The 26,002-nt window shown below is 38.3% G+C and overlaps 1 protein-coding gene across 12 annotated transcripts in view; it reads left to right on the top strand.

Moving 5' to 3' along the window:
* Bltp1 (bridge-like lipid transfer protein family member 1) overlaps positions 1 to 21,449 on the top strand; it is a 192,252-nt gene extending 170,803 nt beyond the window's left edge. For all 12 annotated transcript variants that reach the window (XM_029475242.2, XM_029475248.2, XM_085835948.1 and 9 more), the window contains 15 exons: positions 1,028 to 1,229; positions 2,253 to 2,453; positions 3,133 to 3,312; positions 5,025 to 5,162; positions 5,789 to 6,046; positions 6,817 to 6,967; positions 7,347 to 7,504; positions 7,633 to 7,825; positions 8,050 to 8,267; positions 10,958 to 11,209; positions 12,639 to 12,842; positions 14,627 to 14,821; positions 15,175 to 15,309; positions 17,396 to 17,561; positions 20,749 to 21,449. In XM_029475242.2, the coding sequence (XP_029331102.1) occupies positions 1,028 to 1,229; positions 2,253 to 2,453; positions 3,133 to 3,312; positions 5,025 to 5,162; positions 5,789 to 6,046; positions 6,817 to 6,967; positions 7,347 to 7,504; positions 7,633 to 7,825; positions 8,050 to 8,267; positions 10,958 to 11,209; positions 12,639 to 12,842; positions 14,627 to 14,821; positions 15,175 to 15,309; positions 17,396 to 17,561; positions 20,749 to 20,965 (2,868 nt within the window). In that variant the 3' untranslated portion in view covers positions 20,966 to 21,449. The remainder of the gene's footprint in view (positions 1 to 1,027; positions 1,230 to 2,252; positions 2,454 to 3,132; positions 3,313 to 5,024; positions 5,163 to 5,788; positions 6,047 to 6,816; positions 6,968 to 7,346; positions 7,505 to 7,632; positions 7,826 to 8,049; positions 8,268 to 10,957; positions 11,210 to 12,638; positions 12,843 to 14,626; positions 14,822 to 15,174; positions 15,310 to 17,395; positions 17,562 to 20,748) is intronic.
* The last annotated feature ends 4,553 nt before the right edge of the window (positions 21,450 to 26,002 follow it).

Here is a 26,002-nt window from a genome sequence, read left to right as displayed (position 1 = left end):
GTTTGCTAAGTCCTGAGAAGTATATGTAAAAATTTGTATGAATTTACTATTCCGATCAGTTTCCATTTTGGGTTTTTAATCTTCTATGAAACAAAATTAAAATATTTAAGTTTAAACCTTTTGAAAGCATTTTATCTTTTTATTAGTATGGTACCATTTACTCTCACCATTACACTTTCTGGATGGATTTACCATATAATTAAGATACAATAGTATCTTTTAAGGAGTTTGTGTAAAAGTTGTATAATTTTAAAATATTTTCTTATTTAATTCAATCTTATCAATGCACTTTTAGGAATATATATTATCCTTTGACTTAATCCATTTGTTAAAGAGGATTAGAAAGATGCCTGTATCCAAAATTTAAGTTCAGATTACCAGTCAGATAAAATGTTTAAATCAGTCTGTAAAAATAAGAAAAGTGCTGGTATCATTTATTGCAGCAATTTTCTACAGAAACAGTTTGTCCAGAAGATCATTAGTCTGAGACGCTGGAGTTTTGTACTAGCTTATGTTAAAAGTCTGATGAAAATATACTAAGTACTTAAGAGTTTATAAAAACTTTTGTTACTAACACAGCAGTACTTAATGTTTTAACATGTGATTACCTCCTTTAAAAGATCTGACTCTTAACAAAACATAGTGTGGACATGAATATGTTTAAGGTTCTGAATTATCCAAATGTCAGTGGATGTTCAAATACTTGGTTGTAGACAATATCTCAAACTCTGTAGCCCAGGGTGGCATATACCCTAGGTTGGCCTTGAACTTGCAATAATCCTCCTCCCCTACAACCCCTTAGAGTGAGTCCTATACTATAATATTTAGCTTCATAAAGATTGTTCCTTCCTGTTAATACACTTTGGTTCTATGTCATCCTTTTCTTTTTATGAGTTCTGGCATTAAATTTAATTTCTTTTAAATGTCAGATGATTAAACATATTTAGTTGTGTATGTTAAAAAATTACATATTTCTTTTAACTATTAAGTTCTTAAAATCTTTTTCCCCCTCCTTTCTACACTTTAGCCTTCACAGATCAAATTTAGCTGTTTGCCAGTATCAAGAGTAGAATGCATGCTGAAGCTACCATCTCTGGACTTGGTATTTTCTTCAAACCGAGGAGAACTGGAAACTTTGGGGACTACATACCCTGCAGAGACCGTATCCCCTGGCAGTAATGCTCCTCAGACCGGAGCAAAGGCCTCTGCTAGCAAAGCTGGAATGCCAGGTATAGAGATGTTAAGCCACCTGGTGCAAGGCCAAGTACTGTTCTTAATAGTTATTCATCTATATTTTAAATAGAAAAGCAGGATATTAAAAATTGTGACATTTGTAAGAAAAAAATCTATAGTAGACCAAAGTTGTAAGTATATTTCATGTTAGTAGAATATGAGTCCTCTTTAATTTATATGTTTACCTCAACAGTAATTAGATAGCATTACAGCTTCAGCTTGCATGCCACTAGAAGCACTATAATAAGAATACTAATAGTTCATGCATCCATGTACTTTTGAGTGTTTGTGTCATATTGGACTATACATTTTAGGAACAAAGAGTTTTGCAACTGGAAATAAAAGATATGCTTTTATGAAGGTCTATCCTTATCAAATTTTGCCAAGTAGCACTTGTATTTTTAAATGGTAAATTTTGCTGTCTACCTCCTTTGTTTCGTTAAAGATTTGATTATAAAGTACAGTTGAGGATTTCTTGATTTCTAGCACTTCTTCCTCACTGAAAGCTCTGTGCTACAAATCATATAGAAACCATACAAATGTAAGTGAGAGTGCAGTGTTGGCTAGTTTGAGTGGGGAGTGACAGTAGACTTGTGTAAACAGCAGTTCTTAGCCAAGGGCAGCACATGCCTTTCAGTATTGGATCTCTAACTGGAAGACAGTGGGGAAAGCAGGAGCAGTGTGCAGATATCTGGCCAATCTGAAGACCCTTCTTTCTAGAAAGAATAATTTGATTTAAAATGTTAGAATGGCCAAGTGGAACTCAATAAAGCAAAAAGTAAGGTGGCTTAACATCTTTGAACTCCTAAACGCCAGTTCCAGAGAAGCATGAAAACTGTTAATGGGAAATCATCCTTCAGATTTGGAAGGTGTCACTCGGGCTTAGGACCTGGTTTTTTGTACAGTTAACTTGAATTCAAAATTTTACCAAATAGCCTTATGTTTGGCTTTTGAGAGAGAGCATGTTTGTCCTTGTAGACTTCCCTGTGGCTGATGATGCTGCAATGTCTCATTTACAGGCTCTTCAGGATTAGGCAGCCCACTTGGCCGAAGTCGACACAGCAGCAGCCAGTCGGATCTGACTGGGTCCAGCAGCAGTTCATCGGGCCTGAGCTTCACTGCATGCATGTCTGACTTCTCCCTGTATGTGTTTCACCCCTACGGTGCTGGGAAGCAAAAATCCACTGTTTCTGGTCTTACATCTGGATCAGGAGGACTAGGTATATTTGCTCTTAGGCATCTTTGTTAATTTTTTAAGCTTTCTTTTCTTAGACTACATGACTGTGACTATAAGCCAACATGAGAAACTTGTATTTTTCCCTTTTGATAATACCTATCTTATCCCTGTTTTATAAGTAAAACTATGAAACAAATTCAGATAAACTGATGACATAAGAATTTAAAATTTAAGAATGCTTAGTAAATGATATGTATAGCATAATATAGAAGAGTTTTCTTAAATTATTAAATCAAATTCATTAAAATGTTATCAAATCACTTATAAAATTATAGTCCGTAAAAAGTAAAATTTTTAAAGTATGTAGGCTATGCTTAGTAATTTTAAATGAGATCATTAAACTGTCATTTAGTAAAACTAAATCTGCATTTTAAAGTTCAGGTCTCATTAGTGACTATTTCTTACAGTCATATAAGTAAATACTACCTTTGGTTATTGGAATGAGCTCGTCATGTATATGAGCTTCAACCTGTCCAAACTCTGTGAGAAATGCAAATGCTTCTTAGATTATTCTGTCTAGATTTTCACTAATTTAACTCCTGTTAATTGGTGACATGTTACAGTATATTGGATAATCTTCTTTAACTAGTTGTGTGCATATGCACACATCTGTATGTACATGTGCATACATGTGGGCATTTTTCTTGTTTTGTTTTTCTCAGGGAATGTGGATGAAGAACCCACTTCAGTCACTGGTCGAAAAGACTCACTAAGTATAAACCTCGAGTTTGTAAAAGTGAGCTTGTCTCGGATAAGGCGCTCAGGAGGCGCCTCATTTTTTGAAAGTCAATCTGTAAGCAAGTCTACAAGCAAAATGGACACTACATTAATCAATATATCTGGTATTCTCTTTTATAGTTTTTAATTAAAATATTATCATTTTAAACAATGAACTCTATTTTTAATAGTGCTTAAATATTAAGTATACATAAACATTAAGCTTAGTGATAAAGGTAAGAAGTTCAGCCTAGCCTACAAAGACTCCAAGGGTAAAAAATACCAAATTAAAGAACAAAAAATTCTTATTTTTTTATTTTGCTTCTTCTTGATTATGGGTTCCTAAAATTTATGACTTTTTATGTGTATCAACTTGTAGATATTTACAACACTAAAAATCGGATGAGTAGCTTTAATAATAAGTCCTACTTTGTGTTAGTAGGTCTTTGCATTGTAACTTGAGTACTTAAAATTAAGTGAATATAACCATCTTGGGAATTTAGGGTACTAAGTGAAAATGTTTACAACAATAATCCCACTAATACAGTATTTTCCTTTAAGGTGATAACCATTTAGCAAACACTTTTAGCCTATATTTTATAGTAAACTTTTGCCAGACACTATGCTAGGTTACTAGTGTGAACAGATGTGAGTAATGCAGGTCTTACATGTGAACAAAAATGATAATAACACATATTGATGTCAGGAACATACCCTTGAAAGTAGCAACATGATATTTCGAATCATAGTGGTATTGAAGAGGGATATCTTTGGAGCATCTTTGGCTACTATGGCTGAATCATGAGGTTTAATCAAATACTTATTGTACAGAGTAGACGGGGCAAGAGGGAGAAGTCCTGGCTAAAAGTCAAGGTGATGAAATACACCAGTAGCTGACTGTGGAGTCAGATTGCACTGAGGGATCAGATATTTATTCTTTAGGTGGTGAGAAGCCATTAGAGGCTAAAGGATTGGAATGATGCTTCAGATTGGTGTTTTAGAAAGAGAGTCAGTAGTACCGCAAACAATGGGAGGAAAAGATGCTTAAGGACGCTGTTTAGTCAGCAGTAGTGAGTGAAAATCTGATGTAACAGTAAAAAGAGAAAGGTGGGAATAGCTTCAAAATGAGAGAAGGAAGTCTTGAAGTTGCACAAGGAGCAGTAGAGGACAAAGGGTGGCTGTGAACTTAAATGACCTGGAGGGAAATGGTTGAAACCATTAACTTACATAACTATAAAACAATCTAAAAATGATTATAGATCTATTGGTGGATCAGCTGGTCACCAGGCCTGTCTGTATGTGCTCAGAATCACTAGCATGCTAATCTAAAGAAGCTGTGGGAGAGGAACAGAAGAGAAAGGGTGCAGAAAAGAAAAGGTGCCAAAGCAGAGCCCCTGAAGAGAACCATAAGGGTGCTTTTCTTGTGAAAATTTCTGCCCTGGACAAAAAGGGAAATAAGTGCTCCCTTGCACACAGCTGTTTGGTTTGCAGTTCCCTTTGTGCAAGTTCATATTCTAGCTCATAATCTTAACCTATTCTCCATATTTGATGAGCCCTATGTTATACTAAAAGCTTGCTTTATAGCTAATCTCTAGCACCTCTCTGTGGCAGAACATTAATAGAGCCCTAACTTGCCATCTCCCGAAGAAAGGACACAGAGCTAATGATTTCGCAATGCACTCTTTATCTTTTGAAGAAAGATAAAATGCAATGTATCCTGGTATTTTATGGTTTAAAACAGTAGGTATATTCGGCTCTCTAATACCATGTCTGATAACTAAAGTGTTAAAAGTTTTAGAAGTCTGTTCTAAGTTCTAACAAACTATTTCTGCATCAGCTGTTTGTGATATAGGGTCTGCTTCATTTAAGTACGATATGCGCCGACTCAGTGAAATCCTTGCATTTCCAAGAGCCTGGTATAGGAGAAGTATTGCAAGGCGCCTGTTCCTTGGAGACCAAACTGTAAACTTGCCAAGTAAGTGTGTTATGTAACCATAATTAGATTTCTTTTCATTTGGGTTAAAGAAAAGAAGATCCATGATTAGTAACACAATTTTTGTTAATCTATACCATGTGATTCATTCATTTGTTCAAAAGAATGTGTGTTGAGTCCTTCTAATGGCAAGCACTCAGCATACCAAACAAACAAATGCCTTACCCTCTTGAAGATTGCCTACTAACATTTTATTCTGTAATAATTTACTCGGTGACCCTTGTAAATTTGGAGATGCAAGTATCTATGGTTAATTAGTAGTTAATTAAAGCATGGGAAAATGAAAATACTGAAGACATCGTACTGTTTTTGCCTCCATCTCTTTCTTGATCTTAGCTACTGTTATGACGAGCTGAAGAGGTTGTGGATAGGAATAGTACAGTTGCCCTGATACAGTGGAAAATGTAAAAGCTCTTGAGTGTGTTTGTTCTCTCTCCAGTAATGTACTTTCTGCCAGGATTAAATAAAATGCTGGATTGTTCTTTGCAAATACTGCTATCTGTGAAAGGACTAGACAGTGTAGTTAGAAATAGTGTCTGGGTGAAAGAACTTTTCTCACTTAATGTTCTTATCTGTGACTTTTACTTTGTCTTCTACTGGTGTACTAGCATCTGGTCCAGGGACTCCTGACTCTATTGAAGGAGTGAGCCAGCACCTTTCTCCTGAATCATCAAGGAAAGCATACTGCAGGACCTGGGATCAGCCAAGCCAGTCAGCCTCCTTCACCCATATGCCGCAGTCACCCAATGTGTTCAATGAGCACATGACCAACAATACCATGTCACCGGGGACAGCAGCACAAAGCCTCAAGTCCCCAGCTTCTATAAGATCAAGGAGTGTTTCAGACTCTTCAGTCCCTCGAAGAGGTAACTTTTGTTGGCCAGTATGCCTCCAGTGTTCCTAAGATAAAAATCTTACTCAGGTTTCTGCCCCAACTACTAGAGATGGATTCTTGAGGAAAAGAAACCAATAAGTACCAAACCCTTCCAGGTACTACCTACAGAAGAGCTCCGTGGCTGTCTAGTAGCTTCACAAAAGGTAGAAGGGAAGAGTTGCCATATTGTCAATGTACTCTGTAAGAAACATTCTAACAATGTCGTGAATGTACCAAAAGATGCTTCAATATTGAAGAAACAGTCTTTATATTGATTCAATTGTTTGTTTATTTAGTCTTTTTTTTTCCACCTCTTGCACACTGGTGTTCTCCTTGTGCTAATGCCTGAATATATCAAAATGAATGATATAGTTCTTGGCACAACCAAGACCAAAGTATAATGAGCAAGGTCAGTACTTGGTTTGCTCACAGACTCCATTAGATGAATGCCAGCTACCCAGCCAATGCCTGCATTTCTGAATGGTTTCTGTCTTTGAGGCTTCTGTTTGACTGAAACACTTTGGCTTTTGGCTTTTATGAAGAAAATCCTGGAGTGATGAATTATCTGTGCATCTGTATCTCATGTACACCAAAGCCCCCTCATCTCACCTGTTTTAGAAGAAATGTGATTATTAAACATTTGGACTCATACAACAATATCATGTCTACCTTTTGATTATAGAATCTAGTGGGTTTTACTTTGTAATAAGCTCTGTTTTAAGTGAATAAATGTGCATTTGGGGCTTTTCTTTCTGACTTTAGATTCAATTTCAAAAACATCAACTCCTGTTAACAAATCAAACAAAGCAGCAAGCCAGCAAGGGACTCCGTGGGAGACGCTTGTTGTGTTCGCTATCAACCTGAAACAATTAAACGTCCAAATGAACATGAGCAATGTCATGGGAAATACAACGTAAGCTATTCAGAGAAAATATGTCTATCTAATAGCACTTAAAATGTTCCTTGCAGTGTTGTAAAGCAGTTCAAACCCTTTTAAATGTAGTAATATTTTGAGACAGTTAAATAGGTGAAAAGTTTTAAACTTTTTAATCTGAAAATGGATTAATTGTTAGGACACTATAATACAAACAACATGAAACACATTCCCAATGGAGAATTATCAGAAAATAGGATACTTTTCTAGCTATAAAGCTTCATTAGTTTTAATATTCAAACATCAACCACATATTTCATTATAAAATCAGATCTTCTGTGTATAATCTGATTTTGCTACTGGTTTTAATTCAAGATATTACCAGCCACATATCTAACAATCTTTTCCTTCTTTTTAGTTGGACAACTAGTGGTTTGAAAAGCCAAGGCCGGCTTTCTGTAGGAAGCAACCGTGATCGAGAGATTAGCATGTCTGTTGGTCTGGGAAGGTCACAGTTAGATTCCAAAGGAGGAGTAGTTGGTGGGACCATTGATGTCAATGCTTTGGAGATGGTCGGTATGTTGGAATTTAACAACTACACAGCTTATTTTCAAACATTATGTTTGAAGAAAAGAGCTTTAGAAAGTTGAATTTGATAAGTTTTTCCATGAATATTTGGAAAGTGATTATTGATTTTATTTTAGCTCATATTTCTGAACATCCAAATCAGCAACCAAACCACAAAATACAGATTACTATGGGTTCTACTGAGTCTCGAGTTGATTATATGGGCTCAAGCATCCTCATGGGTATCTTCAGTAATGCTGATCTTAAGCTTCAGGATGAATGGAAAGTAAACTTGTATAACGCCTTGGATTCAAGCATGACTGATAAAAGGTATGTATTAGGATGTCCCCTTCTGAAAACTTTGTGTGACTGCTGTTAACATTATTTTTTTAACATTCAGGGGCAGGAGAATTAGTTCATTTTTTTTCTACAGACTAATTTTTATATTATACAACTAATACAAATGAAAAGGGCTGGGCAGGGGAGGATAATTATTTTTGCTTTATTTATATCATCTCTGATATTTATTATACAAATTGTATTTCATGCTTTAGTGAGATTTTTGTGCATGGAGATTTGAAATGGGATATTTTTCAAGTAATGATATCAAGATCAACTACACCAGACTTGATAAAAATAGGAATGAAGCTCCAAGAGTTTTTCACACAACAGTTTGATACTAGTAAGCGAGCTCTCTCAACCTGGGGACCTGTTCCTTACCTGCCGCCCAAGACAGTGACCAACAACCTGGAAAGGAATTCACAAGAACAATGTAAGGGTTAGAGCGTTGGTATATTGTTTGTCTTCCCTATATGTTATATTTGTAAGTAACACATTTGTATGCTGTACTTAGAAAGCATCCTGTGGGCTCTCCATCCCGTCCACTCAGCAGAAAACTGACTGTGTTCCTAGTAATGGTGTCAGCTGCTCTTTGGGAAGGTGTTACTTTTTATCCTCCACCACAGCTTAGCTGCAGCATATCCACTCCATGACAAAGTTAAATTCTGATATGTGACATGGGCTGAGGACGCAGAATAACTGAGTCTGTCTGTTAACCTAGTATTAGGCAGGTTATCATCTTTCACTTAGTAATTAAGAAATTAGCGTGTATTTATTAAGCAACAACTACATGCTTTCGTACTTCTCTAGGCACACGAGTTGCAAGCTATGCCATCACTAACTCATGAACCTTACACTCAAATAGGAGATGGAGACTATAATTAAATATATAAAAGTCATGGTTTCAGGTAGATAGAAGCACTTATGTAAAACACACAGCATGGGAAGGATACAGAGAAGGTTAAAGTGAAATAATGGCTATTTCAGAAAAGATGATCAGGAAAGCCTTTGTCTGAAGTGACATGTTAGTAGAAATGAGTCACTTGATGAAAGATATGAGATTGCATGTTGGGAAAGTTCTGGGCAGAGGGCTGTGGAGGTCTGAAGCTCCTGTTGTTCCTCATAAACTTGGCTTATTTGAGAATCATTGCTGGACCTGGGATCTTAACCCCTTGGGAAGGTGAGGCAGTAGACTACAGATCAAGTTCAAAGGCAGCTTGGACAACTTAGTGTAAGACCCTGTCTCAGAATGAAATGGTCACAATAGTCTGGAGATGCAATTCAGGGGTAGGGCCCTTGCCTGACATGTTCTCAATGGACGTGGGGATTTGAGGGAAAATGAGAGTCATTAAAATAACTGTGAACAGAACAGAATGATCAGTAAGAAAAATATTGGACATTATCTCAGGCAAAAGGCAAAAATAAGGTTTTTAATATGATGAGTATTATAGAGATTTTAAGACATTTGGTATCATTTGGTTTACCTTGGTGTAAAATACTCCTTTGCAAATAATCACCATGGCTACTGTGGGGAGAACACACATGTAGGCAGTTAGGGATGGACACAGGGAAGATGGTACCTTTAACTAGGATGACAGTGGTAAATGTGATTAGTAGTAAGCAGAATGAGGACAACTTGGTAACTCTTAGTTCATAACTCTTTACTTGTGGTTTTCGGGTTTTCTAGGTACAGGGTTTCTCTACATAGCCCAAGCTGTCCTGGAACTAGCTATATAGACTAGGCTGACCTCCTAAGTGCTGGGATTGAAAAGGTGTGCACCGCTACACCTGAGCTGTCTCCTTAATTAAGTGTGTACATTGAAAGCAAGCTAGAAAATGTAAACAAAAGTGAAGGGTCATATTCCTGCCTCAGAATCATCACTGTGAAGCAGCTCAGAGCTTAAACATGAACAGATTCCTGTATATTCTCTACATATTTGTACACTTGTTTGTTTGTTGTTTGTTTGTTTTACTTTGCTTTGTTTTTCGAGTCAGGGTTTCTCTGTGTAGCCCTGGCCTTCCTGGAATGTTGTTTGGCCAAAGTATCACTATCCCTTTTTTACACTCAAACTTTCTACTTTGCCAGTTACCTATCTCTGTCTTCCAGGAACTATTCAAACTTAATGACTGACCCACAAGTACCAAGCAGTTTGTCCTGACCATGCTCACAGTTTAAACCTGGTTGTTATCTATCTATATTCTCCTTTAGTTTGGCGTAGTTCTTTTTGTATGACTATAATTACTAAATAAACATGGCCAGTTGTCTGCAGGACACCATACTCTCTTCAGTGACCTGTTTGTGTATCATTTTCTTATTCCTTTACGCCTTTATAGTCTTTATAAGCACTGTTGTTAGCAAGCATATGTAAATTTTGGTGCTGTGCAAAGTTTAAAAAGTCCTTGTCAAGACCAGTTAAATACAATGTATGATCCTCGGTAGCACTAAGAAAAAAATGGAAACCGTCAAAAAAGGACATTACTGAAATAAGTGAAAAATATCTAAATCTGAATTCTGTGATTGATTAGCCCTTTTCAAACATTCATGTGCATGTATAACACCTGGGAATCTATATTTTGAAAGTGCTAAGAAGTGAACTCAGGGCCTTCCACATGCCAAGCCAATGCTCTATCACTGAGCTGTGCTCAGCCCAGGAAATGAGTGAATTTAAGACTGGGGAATTCTAAGAAGCTCTTATTGTGGTGCTGATGGTGCTAGTCATCTGACCTTACTTTAAGTAGAAAGCACAAGGAAAGAAACATAAAACCCCTCATTCTGGGTTTTTTTTTTTTTTAACCTGTGAAAAGTTGATAGACATAACTGGCAGTTGCTGTATTTCTTGTTATGTAGAATTTGTGTGAAATACCATTCAGGCTCTTTGTAAGTCAGTCAGCATCATAGACCTCGAGTTGTGAGAGTTTTGAACACTAGAAAGTGCATACCTTCCCAAGCTCTGTCCATCCTTATGCAGCATCTTTTCCTACTGTCTATTGAACAATTGCTTAGCATTCCCCATTATTTCCACTCATTATCAGAATGGAAAACACACATCATACACATGGCTATAGACCCACCTCTGGATACTTGAGACAATTTATGATGAATGTTTCTTCATTTTCTTGTAGTGCTTGATGCTGCACACCATCGACATTGGCCTGGCGTGTTGAAGGTGGTATCTGGATGCCACATATCCTTATTTCAGGTTCCATTACCAGAAGATGGGATGCAGTTTGGAGGATCCATGAGCTTGCATGGAAATCATATGACCCTGGCTTGTTTTCATGGTCCAAATTTCCGTTCAAAATCCTGGGCCCTTTTTCATTTAGAAGAACCAAATATTGCCTTCTGGACTGAAGCTCAGAAAATCTGGGAAGATGGTAGTGTGGCACATCTCCAGCTTTTATCCTTTGTGTCTTCTGGCACGATCATAAATAAGTCTTTTTTTTTCTTTGTTTTGTATGTTGATTTTTGAGGACTGTGTGTGCATGTGTGTGTGTCTATGTGTATGACATAAGTGTGTTTGTGTATGATGTATGGTAGATGTGTGTTTTTGTATGCTGTGTGTGCATGCATATGTCTGAGTGAAGGCATGTGCGTGCCACAGTGCATATGAAGTTAGAGGACAACCTGAGGTGTAAGTGCTCACCCTCCGCCTCCTTTAAGACTAGGCTAGCTGACTCATGTGCTTCCAGGGAATCTCCTGTGCCCACCGCACACCTCACTGTCGGAGTCCTGGGACTAGAGACACATAACACTGTGTCCAGCTTTATATTGATTCTGGAATTGGAGCGTTGGGTCTCATTGTACAGCAAATGCTCTGCACACTAAGCCATCTCCCTGACCTCCTTTTTACTTTTGTTTGTTTGCAGTTGTTTATTTTGGAAAGGATTCATTTGTGCTATAACAAACATGGAGAAGTCAGAGGACAGATTGAGGAGTTGGTCCTCAGTTTTCATCATGTGGATTTTAGGGGTTAAATTCAGGTTGTCAGGTTTGGTAGCAAGTGCCTTTATCCCCTGAGTCATCTCACCAGCCCCTTCTGACTTTTTTTTTTTTTTTTTATTGGAGAAATCCATCTCTGTTTGTTATCCTGTAAGTAAAAGATCGGGGAGTTCATTGTTAGTGAATCAGCATTTATAAAGTATAGACTTGTTAAAGAAACATCTAAATATACTTCTAAACTTGCCCTCGTACTCCATGTTACTTAATTTAGTGCTGCTGTGATGGCCTTAGCATGTTATCTAGAAATATTCCTTATAAAAACATGAAGACAGTGATGGTATGAGAAAATTCTCTGTCAGACAGAAACAAACAAACAAACATTGTGTTATAAAACTTGAGGGAAATAATAGAGCCCTGGGATACCTCAGGAATATTTGAGCAACACAAATTGGCCTTGGCAGGTTTTTTAAAAAGGACACCAGGACATACACAAAATTCTCAAAGAACTAATAAAAATGTAAAAAGAGCAGTTCCTTTGAGCAGTTTCCTATTCAGTGTTGCCTTGTGCTTTGCTTTTTAACAGTGTCTTACTCAGTTGCCCAGGTTGTCCTGTAACTCATGATCCCCCTGCCTCTGCTTTCTGAGTGGTATAACACTGACTGACCCACTTCGAGGTTTCTTAACAAGATGGTTGATGTTCTTCATTTCACTGGGATAAAACCAGCTAACTGTGGGCTTTCTCACTTATTTAGCCTTTCCTACTCTATGTAGCTTATCTACATCTGTTACTCTGATGTCATAGTTATTTTCTTAGCCATAAAGACAGTTTATCACTTTTAGAAACATACTTATCTTGTGTTATAGGCTCTAGTGACCACTCGACATACATTGTTCAAACACTGGATTTTCATCTGGGTCATAATACCATGGTTACCAAACCATGTGGTGCTCTGGAAAGTCCCATGGCAACAATAACCAAGATAACAAGGCGTCGCCACGAAAACCCACCCCATGGAGTTGCCAGCGTAAAAGAATGGTTCAACTATGTCACTGCCACAAGGAATGAAGGTTGAATATTTAGCCTTTTTGGGCTTATTTTCTTTTTTGTTTCATTTTGACCTCTGTCAGCTGTTCAGAAATCAAGTAGAGATCAAATGTTCATGTCTTGATACAGTTTTTATTTTATTTCTGTTGATACACAAAGTGGTTATTTAATACAAGAAACAACCACCTGGTAGTACAACATTTTACAGGTTCAAATTATTTTAGAAATACTGAAACCATCCTTTAAAAGTTAGTTTTAAATAAATAAAAATTAAATTTGTTAATTTTGTAATATTTGGTAAATATTTTAGAATTATTAGAAAAAATGTTTTGTAGTTATTCTAAAATTAGGCATTTGGGAAATGTATTATATGGCCAACTAGCAAAATGCCAAAAATGTAAGATTCTATTTACCTGGAATAAAATCTCAGTAATATTCATTAATTCATAATGTAAAGAAAATACTTTTGATGAATTTTTCACCTATGAGACCACTTCTCTGGTCTAATAACCAAGATGACAAGGCATAACCACCAAAGCCCTACCCGTGGTGTAGTGAGTGTAAAAGAATGTTCAGCTATGTCACTGCCAGGTCACGTTGTAAATAACTATAGTATTTGCCAGATTGCTCCTATGTGATTGCTTTCAGTTTGCATATGTAACATTGCTTTTATCAATCCTCTGATATTTGGCAAAGCTGATTAGATTAAGATATGTTAAGATTTAACTGTTTTACTTAAAAATGGCCTTTCTAAATGAAAAATATTGCTTATACCATGTGATTTTAGATTAGCTTTCAGGAATAGGCACACACTCTGGAGGGGTAAAAATATGTTAAAAAGAAAAAAAAAAGACTATGGCCTATTTTGACTTTTATACATTTGGAATAGGGTTGTTGTTGAGGTTTTTTGTCGTCTTTTTGTTTTTTAAGATTTTCTTTTACCTAGGATGTTCCAGGAAGCTGTTTATGAATCCACAGCAATAATCCTCACAGCAGGAGAGTAGTTATAATGTTCCAAAAAATAGGGCTTCTACATAATTTCACGGGTCAGGATAATATGTAGTGTTCAATCTATATAGACCATTCAGTTTGATAAGATCCAACTTAATAACAGTAAAGTACACATTTCTTCTTAAGAATATCATTATTTCCAACTTGTAAAGTGATTAGCATTTGATATAGTATCTTTAAAGCCACACTTTGTACAATTTGGCTAAATCTATTACTCTGAAGCCTCATTTATTTGCCTATGTCTAAATACAGTTTATTTCTTTTAGAGGCATACTTTTTTTTGTCACTCGGCTCTAGTGATTGTAAATTATTTATTCCAGTTATCCCATATAAAAAACACAAAAGCCTTCTATTTCCGCTTATAAGCTGTAAGCCTAAGGGTTTCGAGCTATTCTCACTTACATCCCAGACATATATATATACCTCTAGTTCCTTACTGTTTGAGTTTCACCAGGGCTGTTTTTGCCCCACCAGTCTGTCCTCAGGATGCATTTCTCCTGGTCACATAACTCATGTTTCAGGTTCTGCCTTCCTCTCTCCTGCCCAATCACTGACTCTAGCCTTTTATTCACCAATAGCTTTAAATTGGGAAGCAAGGTTTGCACAACAAAGACTGGTGTATGTGATAATTCACTTGTCTAGAGGCAACCATATCTTGGGGTTCAGAATTTAAAATTTGTATACATAGCAACAGATGAACCCCCAACAAGTGATCATTCTCTATACATTGTTTAAATGCAATGTGGTGACAGTGCCCTTTGGTTTAACATAACCCTTTCTGTTTTTATGTATGTAGAGCTAAACTTACTTCGTAATGTTGATGCCAATAACACGGAGAACAGTACTACTGTAAAGAATTCTAGTTTGTTGAGTGGGTTTCGGGGAGGTTCTAGCTACAACCATGAAACAGAGACCATCTTCGCATTACCAAGGATGCAGCTAGAATTTAAATCAATTCATGTTCAAGAACCACAGGAGCCTTCATTACAAGGTATGTGGAAAATATCCAATTTAATAAAACCGGTGATGTAAGTCAAATTGATGTTTTTACCAGATATACATAGACTGTGGTAAATTTATTTAGCTTATTTGTGCCTTTTTGGCCAAATATTGGGAAGAATAATTGGACTTTATTTATTTTAAGGAACAATGATACATTCTAGGAATGTTTCACTACATTCTCATTAGTCTGTAAATCATATGCACATAGCAGTTGCTCATTTCCCAAATCTTCACATTTATATTACAAGTGTATGCATTTACATGGATCTATGTAAATCTTTATCGATGGAAGAGGCCTTTGCTTCATGGAATTTTTCACCGTAACATCCTTTATCGTTTCAGATGCCAGCTTGAAACCCAAGGTGGAGTGCAGTGTGGTGACCGAGTTCACTGACCACATCTGTGTGACTATGGATGCCGAGCTCATCATGTTTCTCCATGATCTGGTGTCAGCATATCTCAAAGAAAAAGAAAAGGGTGGGTTGCATGGTTTTTCTTTCTTCTTTCAATTACAGGAAAGGCAAGTGCCAGTGGATTAACATGGAGAATGTTTTTATGGTCTGGGGATAGGATGAATGTCTTTTTCCTCTGTGGACTGCAAATGTCATGAAGTAGCACTTCTAAAACTACATGACAGGTTTCTGAGTTTCTGCTGGATGCATGGTGGTGGTATTGAGGCAGGCTTTCCTTATGACCTTGAGCTCACTCTGCATTTTAGGCAGGCCTTGAACTTTTGATCCTCCTGCCTCACCTTCCCATATAGGTCTAGGATAGCAGGGCTACTTTGCCAGGCCCAACTCTACATGTGATTCTCAGTAAATATAACTTGGAAAAACATAATTTGTTGAGGCCATTCTTTAATTTTATTTGGGGTTTTTGTTTTGTTTTGTTTTTTATGAAGAAAAAAATGTTAAATTTACATTGCAGATACCTCAAAACGACCATTTGGGAAGAGTACAAAGTTAACAAGTTAACATAGATTGGACTGGTCTTCCATTAATTACTCTTCATCAGAAATATACCAAAAATTGGACAAGAGTAAAATCTATAGTGATGGTGGGAAGAGTAAGATCAAGCTGCCACACATCTCACGCCTTGCCCTGGACAGCACTGTCTGTCGAGCCCACCTTTCCTGTCCTAGCACTGAAGGGCAGCAGTCACTAGTTACCTTGATGCTCATGCTGTGTTCAGTATCTATACAAAATTATACAAAGCAAACTTTGTACAAACCAACGTTCCAAGCTTCATTTTCAGTCTGCCCATATGTGAGAGCCCATATTATGTCCCTCAAATATATTATGAAACCCTTGACATTTTGTGAAATATTGCAAGGTGTGGTTGGCATTAGTTTATAATCCCAGTGATTCAAGAGGATTGCAGGTTCAAGGCTAACCCAGCCAATTTAGTGAACATTTTTCTTAGGGAAAAACTTAAAGAGATTAGGGTTATATATCTTAGTGTACTTGTGTAGCATCTGGTAGGCCTAGACTCAATCCCCAGGAATGCATAAACAGTTGTAAGACATTTGAATGAGAAAAGACAAAATGTTGTCTGTAAAGATTTCATTGTAAAGATAGTCTAATAGCCACTTAAGTATAGGTCATTATTACAATTTAAACCAAAATAAACATAAGCATCTCTGAGAAAGTTTACACCATTATGTAAGACTAGACAGAAATCAACAATTTCTAGAACATGGAGATTATTATAACAGTGTAACTTCCACCAATAATAGAAGCCAGTAAGCAGCAGAACTTGTAGGCATCTGTGTTCTTGCTGTGGTACTGCCTAGCCTGTTACCAATCAAGTTACAATAAAAGTTGCATAGCGAACATCATATTCAACTGTTTTAAGTCCACTTTGTGTTCTGATGTTTGTACTTAAAGAGAAATGTTGTGTTTATTCAATTAGATCACATAAAAGTCTATGTGTGTCTCAGATTTGATCATACATGCGTGTGTATTTATGATTGCCAACTTTAAAGAGACTTTTCTTAAGCACCATAAGGAAAGGACTGTACACAAAATGCTTCTTATTGACACTGTTTATGTAATTATACAACTATTGAATTTGGTATATAAGTAACAGTACAACTAAACTTTTAAAAGTCATCAAGGTACAACTTTCTTGCTATGTTGACGTTTAGACAAGAAAGTATTTTACCAGGGAGTTAATAACCCCTGGCCCTCCTTCACATTTTTATTTTGACACACAATCTCACCAAATTTTAATCTGGCTTGAAGTAGGCAGTCTCTTCATTCTCCTTCCCAGCTGGGATCACAGATGTGACCAGCATACTCAACTATTAGTCATCGTTGAGGAAATCAATCTACCTCTGTTGACTACAGTGCCCTACACTTGCTAACACAAATGTGATCTCTACATACTTTACCACAGTGACAACCTCACTGTTCACAGAAATACTAAGAATTGATATTTTCCCGTGGCTTATTTTAAGATACCTTTTAACAGGTGTAATTAAATGAAACTTGGCATGGTAATAGAGCTAGTGGTGGTTCTTAAGATCTGGCTTTACATATATTTATTATTATTATTATTATAGCCATTTTTCCACCTCGGATTTTATCCACTCGACCAGGACAAAAATGTCCACTTATTATACAGGATGATAGTTCCTCTGACAGAGACAGAGAAGATGGCATCACTTACACCACTGTGGACTGGCGAGACTTTATGTGCAACACATGGCATCTGGAGCCTACTCTTAGGTAAGAATTTGGTGTGCACACCTCAGTATGTTCAAGGGTACTAAAGTGGTTGTTTTTCCAACTGATGTGACCAAATGCTTGACAAGAAGCTGTAGGTGGAAGAGTATTGGGGCTCACAGTTTAGGAGGAAATAAACTGTCCATCTTGGTGTCACAATATGAGGCAGCTGCTCACAGTGTATACACAATCAGAACAAGAACATGACAGGAAGTGTAGCCATGCTCTAATAGCTCAGAACCTGCTCCTGACCTAGACTTCATCTAGGAAAGCCTCACCTCCTAAAGAGTCCACAATCTTCAACACTGCCATCAGCTGGGAACCAAGTGTTCAGTGCAGCCCATGAGAGACATGGTGTATGTTCAAACCACAATACCCACTTCATCCCCCACAGGCTTTAAAGCCACCCCATAATGAGAAATGCATTTATTCACTTTCAAATGTTTTCATAGTTCCAGTCCTATTTAAAATTCCAAAGTCTCTTTTGGGACTTAAGGCCCTTTGTTAACTGTGAACTGCTTGCTATACAATCAAAGGACAAGTTAATATTTCCAATATACACTGGCAAAGAATAAACCTTCCCCATTACATATGGAGGAAATGGCAGGGAAGATTGAGCCAAAGCAGTACTGAAACCAAACAGAACAGAAACCAAGGCTCCAAAGGTGTTGAGTGGCTCCAGTTTTCCAGCTCTGCCTCCTGAAATACTCATACCCTCTTCTTTTGGGCCAGTTCTCCATGCCTGCAGCTTTTCTCAGGAGACATCCCACTCTCCTGGCATCCCTCATTCTAGGCTTCCTTCACTACTTACTGCTTCACTTTCACAGTTTTATGCAGTAAGCTCTTGTCCTTTCTTTGCAGAGACTTTGAGCCAACATATTTTTCAAATGCAGGTACCAATGAAGTAAAAATCTTCTTTATCCTTCTCCCTCCTCCCTTTCTCCCTCTCTCCCTCTCCCTCCCTCTCTCCCTCCCCCCCCCTCTCTCTCCCTCTCTCCCTCTCTCTCCCTTCCCCTCCTCTCTCTCCCTCTCTCCCTCTCATTCCCTCTCATTCCCTCCCTCTCTCCCTCTCCCTCCTCTCTCTCCCTCTCTCCCTCTCTCTCCCTCCCCCTCCTCTCTCTCCCTCTCTCCCTCTCCCTCCCTCTCATTCCCTCTCCCTCTCCCTTCTGCAACCTTCCCAGCCCTACCTCTATTCTCTCGAGTAATTGGCTGTAGCCACTTTTATTTAACCAATAGCTTTAAATTGGTGAGTAAGGTTTACACAACAAAGGCCACTGTATGTGAGCACTCACTCATCTGGGAGCAACCAGATCATGGGGTTCAGAATTTAACATTTGCATACATAACACCAGACCAGCCCCCAAGACTTATCAGCACACATAAATTATTTTTAGGAACTATTACAATGAATACAAGGCTTTTAGACTCAAGTATTCAAATATATCTGCTAAAGTGTTTTATCCAGAGTATATTATTTTTATTTTGGGGGGATATTTATTTCATTTATATTCCCAATGCTATCCCAAAAAGTCCCCCACATGCTCCCCCCCCCCACTCCCCCACCCACCCATTCCCACTTCTTGGCCCTGGTGTTCCCCTGTACTGAGGCATATAAAGTTTGCACGACCAATGGGCCTCTCTTTCCAGTGATGGCCGACTAGGCCATCTGCTGATTCATATGCCGCTAGAGACACGAGCTCTGGGGGGCCGGGGGGGGGGGGGTACTGGTTAGTTCATATTGTTGTTCCACCTATAGGATTGCAGATCCCTTTAGCTCCTTGGGTACTTTCTCTAGCTCCTCCATTGGGGGCCCTGTGATCCGTCCAATAGCTGACTGTGAGCATCCACTTCTGTGTTTGCTAGGCCCCGGCATAGTCTCACAAGAGACAGCTATATCTGGGTCCTTTTAGCAAAATCTTGCTAGTGTATGCAATGGTATCAGCGTTTGGAAGCTGACTATGTGATGGATCCCCAGATATGGTAGTCTCTTGATGGTCCATCCTTTCGTCTCAGCCCCAAACTTTGTCTCTGTAACTCCTTCCATGGGTGGTTTGTTCCCTATTCTAAGAAGGGGTAAAGTGTCCACATTTTGGTCTTCGTTCTTCTTGAGTTTCATGCATTTAGCAAATTGCATCTTATATCTTGGGTATTCTAAATTTCTGGGCTAATATCCACTTATCAGTGAGTACATATTGTGTGAGTTCCTTAGTGATTGTGTTACCTCACTCAGGATGATGCCCTCCAGGTCCATCCATTTGCCTAGGAATTTCATAAATTCATTCTTTTTAATAGCTGAGTAGTACTCCATTGTGTAAATGTACCACATTTTCTGTATCCATTCCTCTGTTGAGGGGCATCTGGGTTCTTTCCAGCTTCTGGCTATTATAAATAAGGCTGCTATGAACATAGTGGAGCATGTGTCCTTCTTACCGGTTGGAACATCTTCTGGATATATGCTCAGGAGAGGTATTGCGGGATCCTCCGGTAGTACTATGTCCAATTTTCTAAGACTGATTTCCAGAGTGGTTGTACAAGCTTGCAGTCCCACCAACAATGTAGGAGTGTTCCTCTTTCTCCCATCCTCGCCAGCATCTGCTGTCACCTGAATTTTTGATCTTAGCCATTCTGACTGGTGTGAGATGGAATCTCAGGGTTGTTTTGATTTGCATTTCTCTGATGATTAAGGATGTTGAACATTTTTTCAGGTGCTTCTCAGCCATTCGGTATTTTCAGGTGAGAATTCTTTGTTTAGCTCTGAGCCCCATTTTTTAATGGGGTTATTTGATCTTCTGGAGTCCACCTTCTTGAGTTCTTTATATATATTGGATATTAGTCCCCTATCTGATTTAGGATAGGTAAAGATCCTTTCCCAATCTGTTGGTGGCCTTTTTGTCTTATTAACAGTGTCTTTTGCCTTGCAGAAGCTTTGCAATTTTATGAGGTCCCATTTGTCGATTCTCGATCTTACAGCACAAGCCATTGCTGTTCTATTCAGGAATTTTTCCCCTGTACCCATATCTTCGAGGCTTTTCCCTACTTTCTCCTCTATAAGTTTCAGTGTCTCTGGTTTTATGTGGAGTTCCTTAATCCACTTAGATTTGACCTTAGTACAAGGAGATATATTAAGGGAGTACAGTAATGTTCGTGCATTATACACCTTGATAATGACCATTTCTAATTACCATTTTAGATTAATTTCTTGGACTGGAAGAAAGATTGATCCTGTAGGTGTTGATTATATTCTTCAAAAATTGGGCTTTCACCATGCCAGGACTACTATTCCCAAGTGGCTTCAGAGAGGAGTAATGGACCCACTGGACAAGGTGCTGTCCGTTCTCATCAAAAAACTCGGGACTGCCCTGCAGGATGAGAAGGAGAAGAAAGGAAAAGACAAAGAAGAACACTAGAATAGCAATTCCATCTGTGAAACACTTGACTCTGTCTGTTCATTTCTATTACACTGCAATTTTTTTCAGCAAAATTTAAATGGTACTTTAAAATAATTCTAATTTTGTGGCCATTATTGAAAGTTTGTAAGTTAATCTGTTTATTCTAGCTCTACCATTCTGTATACAGTAAAGTATTGCATGAAAATGTAAATTTTGTAGAAAACTAAATTAAAAGATATACATCTGCTCATTAAAGTTTATGACTGTTTTATGTGCAATATGGTTGCTGCATTTAAAGTATTACAGAGTAACTGTGAATTTTTTTTCTTCTTGGCCATAACTGTTAGAAAAAAATCTTGTTGATAATGTCATTGGGGGTCTTTTTTATGTAGACTTGTATAAAGATCTATTTGTATATAATTTGAGTAATTGTGATGATTGTATACCACAAAAATATTGTTTGTAACTATTGTAATAAAGTCACAATAATGGCTTCAGTGCATAGTTGTTTCATATCTTTGTCTCATTTGCTAGTTTCTTAATATGTAAATGCTCATTCTGCTTCACAGTTAACCATGTAGTTTAAAATATGGTGCTTGTAAAATTTTGAACGCATAAAAATACTAAAAATAGTTCCAGGGAAAAGGTTCCCAGAGATTTCAGAGCCATTAGGTGTTGTTCTTTTCTGTGGTGAGTACACAGAGGCTCATTTTTATCATTACACTGCATTTAATCCTTCTATGTATATATGTAACACTTAATGCTTAGAAAGTCATAAGAAATAAATGTTACATATACATACACATGTATGTATAGTATATGTGTGAAAACTGTCATATGTAGGCATACTAAAAAGAGTTGCTTTATCTAAAATGAAACTCCAGTTCTCAATGTACATGAATAAATATTCAGAAGTATATTGTTGATAACTCAGGTTGAAAATTTGACTAAGCCAGGACAGTCTTTTTTTTTTTTTTTCCCAAGACAGGGTTTCTCTGTATAGCCCTGGCTGTCCTGGAACTCACTCTATAGACCAGGCTGGCCTCGAACTCAGAAATCTGCCTGCCTCTGCCTCCCAAGTGCTGGGATTAAAGGCGTGCGCCACCACTGCCTGGCCAGGACAGTCTTAAAAAGTGGACATGCAGCAAAACTGAAGAAACCAGAGCTAGAAAATACCTCAAGGAAACTACTTGTAGACTTTTGCATAGATATGAATATTAAATAATAGAACAAACCTCTAGAATAATTACATGCTCCATCACAGAACTATGTTTAGTACACAGTGATAAAAGGGGAGCTAATTGCTGACATCAGACATCAATTCTGTATCTTGCCAGACCATCTCATTATGTTACTGATTCCATAGAAATGGAGATCCTCTGAGGTGACACTTGTGCTCTGAGTTTGACTGTTTGACTATTGAAAAGACAGGCCTCAGGGAATTGGAATCTTTCCAGAAAATCTCATGTTGGGAGAAACCCTAAAACCTGAGCCAGGCAGGAAGGAAACTTTTGTCCTGGGAAGAGATTTTCAACTTGACAGACTACCTCGCAGGAGAGTAAAGCCAAAACAGTGATGAGTCCAGGACCATTTAGATACGCATAACTCTACTCCTCTACTCAAAACTTTAACCTCACTTCAGGACTACAAGATACACTTAGAGGTGTCCTTAGGTCTTTGTCTCTGTTCCCTCAGTGGCTGCATTGAATAAAAATCTCCTTTTCTTGATTTAGATCTTTGCATTGACTTATCAAGGACAAAATAGTCAAGCCGGGCTTGTTGGGGCATAGGCCCTGAGTCTAGTAACTGTCTGTCACATGTCAAACTCCAAATCCTCTGCAGCTCACTCAACTATAGAGGTCCCAGACACCTTAAAATTCACTTCTTTATTCAAGCTTACCACAGAAGCAAGTTGTGTGTCTATTTTGGTTATAAAGGCTAAGATAAACTTAAATAGGGGGCAAGAGTTATGCCTGCCAGGAGCCATGAAGTACATCTTGATATTACTGTTATAAGCTGTGACTTAGGTAATAAAGAAGCGAAGGAATTCCAGGCTGTAATAGACCCATTGGTTGAAATACTCAACACTCTTAAATCTATTAACATCCTCTGCTTTTCTGATTTTTTTTTTTATAACAAGCACAACATTCCATGGGCTGGTAGACTCTTCATTGAGCTTCTACCAGCTGTTCAGATACCTGCAAGTTTTCCTTAGTTGAGGGCCACAGATATACCTATATAAGCTTGTCAGTCAACCCACATTTTAGGGTAGGGTTGTTAGTATTTGAGCAGCCCAGCTCCCTTACAAATTTGGAAACTCAATCCCTGGGGTATCCTGTGTTTGGACAATTGACATACTTCAATACCTACCCCAGAATCATCTACCATTTCACCTCTAATTTCATCATGAGCTGTCTCTAGTATTGCAGGAATCTGAATAGCCCATTGTAAGAGATCCCTTTTCCATAAGTTTACGGGTATATTAGCCTCATAAGTCTTAACTTCCCTGTTTGACTTTCAGGTCCCATACATTTAACCCATAGTACACTTTATTTGAGATCATTTTCCAATTCCTGTACACTTTGTATAAACATTCTGAAGTGGCCATCCTGAATTCCAAGATTTTGGGGAAATGATAGTTAGATCTGCTCTTGTATCCACCAAACCTTCTATTTCACCACCATTTACTTGCAATTTTAATTTTGGTCTCTGATCATTAACCTTCATTTTTCCATAACACATTTTCCAATACTTCCAAACCCCTCTGTTTTTTCTACTGGAGCAGATTTGCCTTTAATGTAAGGAAACAATAGTTAAGCAATCCTATCTCCTGCATTAATCCATTACAGCAAGAAGTGTTCCCTTCTCTGGAGGAAAGTACCATAATTCTTACTACTAACACACTGGGCATTTCTAGATCTGGCTTGGTAGTACCACATTTCTCAAACTTAAAACACCAGACATTTTGAGATCTGAGGCTTTAAGCAGCTTGGTCACAGTTTCACTGTAAATGGCTGAATTTACAATTAAGGCACTGGGCATTTTGATATCAGAGGCCATTAGCAGTAATACTGGCATGATGCTCATGAGAGCCAATATCAGTCATGTCCCCTATTCACTCATCCATGGGCAATGCCCACGCCTTTAACGGTCTAATAACTCGTTTACATTTGGTGTTCACATTCTCAAATGCCAAGGTCTCTATCAACACCTGTCTCACATCAGGGTCTACTACAGCTTAATCTTTGCTTCCCAGAGCCTTAAAAAATGAGGATTAATAAACAATCTTAATAAATGAGGTAACCTTTTCTCAGGTCCTCACCTTGTCCCAAGCTTTTAAAGCATATTGCTCTATAACAGCATCATAAATTCGAATGTTCTTTTAAGTCGGAGAACTGCCCTTCACAACTATCTTTAACAATATTCATTCCCCTTGCTCTATTTCATTGGTGAGGGTCTGCAATTCACTGAAGAATGATACCCCAGACACTCATTGTATGCAAAAGCAAAGAGTGTTTTATTTTGCAAAAGTCCATCATGCTGGGGTCTACCATCTACCAAGATGGAGGCACCAAAGTGAGCTTGCTGACCCAATTTATAGCACATTAAAGAAATTCAATAGGCTCTATCTCTAGGGACATTCCAGAACCATTGCTGGGGGGGGGGGGTGCAGGGGGGCTGGAAACTGTCCCTGGGGAAGTCTGAAAACTGTTGCTGACCATTGCCCTTGCCTCTGACCAAGTGGTGGGGCAGCTTCTGAGGGCAGGGCAGGTTCTGACTGGCTGCCTGAGGCCTGAGATTTTTTCCTTTTTCTGTAACTGACTTGCCCAATTCTTGGAAACAGAGATTTAGGCCTAGTTTTCTGAACTGCCAATTTGAAGTCTGTCATGGAGTCAGGCTGTTTCACATTGTTCCATATTTGAGTCTTTCTTCCTCCATTTCTTTAACCATTGTAACTGCTGACTGGCCTCTAGTACAGCTCTTACCAGAGTCTTGGGGAATAATTCTATCCCAGTTACTTAATATTTGTTTTACATAAGGGAAACCACAGCCTCTTTAGACTACCTCAGATCTATCATTTCTATGGACGCCACATTATCTCATCAAAATCATGATCAGCATCATTAGCAGGCAAGTGCTATACAACTGATGGTGCCATTGTTGTCCCCCTCCTCTGTCAGTGCAGTTGGCTCAATATTAACTTTCTCTCAAAATGGACTGTTTTTCTTTAGCCCTGTCGCCATGCACAGCCTCCCTCTCTTCCCAGCCTCACACCCTGCTTCCTGCCCCACCCAGGGTCTGCCAGCTCTTGAAACTGAAAGTCTGTGGCACCAGGTGGGGCTGAGATCTGCTTTCTGGCCCCGTTTACTTCTCTCTTTCATTCCTTGGGAAGCTCCCATTCTCTCCCAGTCACAAGGTCACCCCGAAACCTTTCATTTCTACCTTTCCCAGGGCTACTCACTTCCAAGCACTTCCACCTCTACCTGAAAGCTTTCCAGTTGCATCTCAAAGCCCCTCATTTCCACTCATATTCCTCCAGGTGCTCAACCATTCTCCCAAATGTTTTTGAGACAATATAGAAGAAAGAAAAAAAAAAGAAAACCGGGGCTGGTGAGATGGCTCAGTGGGTAAGAGCACCCGACTGCTCTTCCAAAGGTCCAGAGTTCAAATCCCAGCAACCACATGGTGGCTCACAACCATCCGTAACGAGATCTGGTGCCCTCTTCTGGAGTGTCTGAAGACAGCTACAGTGTACTTACATATAATAAATAAATAAATCTTTAAAAAAAAAAAAAAAAAAAGAAAACCCCCTCTGGCAGCAAAGCAGGAGAGAGGCTTGTGGCAGTAGCCACAATAAAATGCTTGCTGATGTCTTAAAACAGAATATCCAACCCCTCTTGAACTTGTTGTCTCCTCTACCCTATTAGAAATCAAATTTCGAATTCTGCCTAGCCTCACCTCTGGGTACCACTTGTAACCCTACTTTTGGTTACTGTCTTATGCTCTTTTCCCTTGTTCACCCTAATCCCTCCCAACCCTCTAACACTAGGTAGG

Source organism: Mus caroli, unplaced genomic scaffold (genome assembly GCF_978045245.1).
Source record: "Mus caroli unplaced genomic scaffold, Mus_caroli_1 scaffold_3, whole genome shotgun sequence".
Classification (NCBI taxonomy): Eukaryota; Metazoa; Chordata; class Mammalia; order Rodentia; family Muridae; genus Mus; species Mus caroli.
Note: the sequence above shows the minus strand (reverse complement) of the source record. Positions and strands in the feature narration are given on the sequence as shown.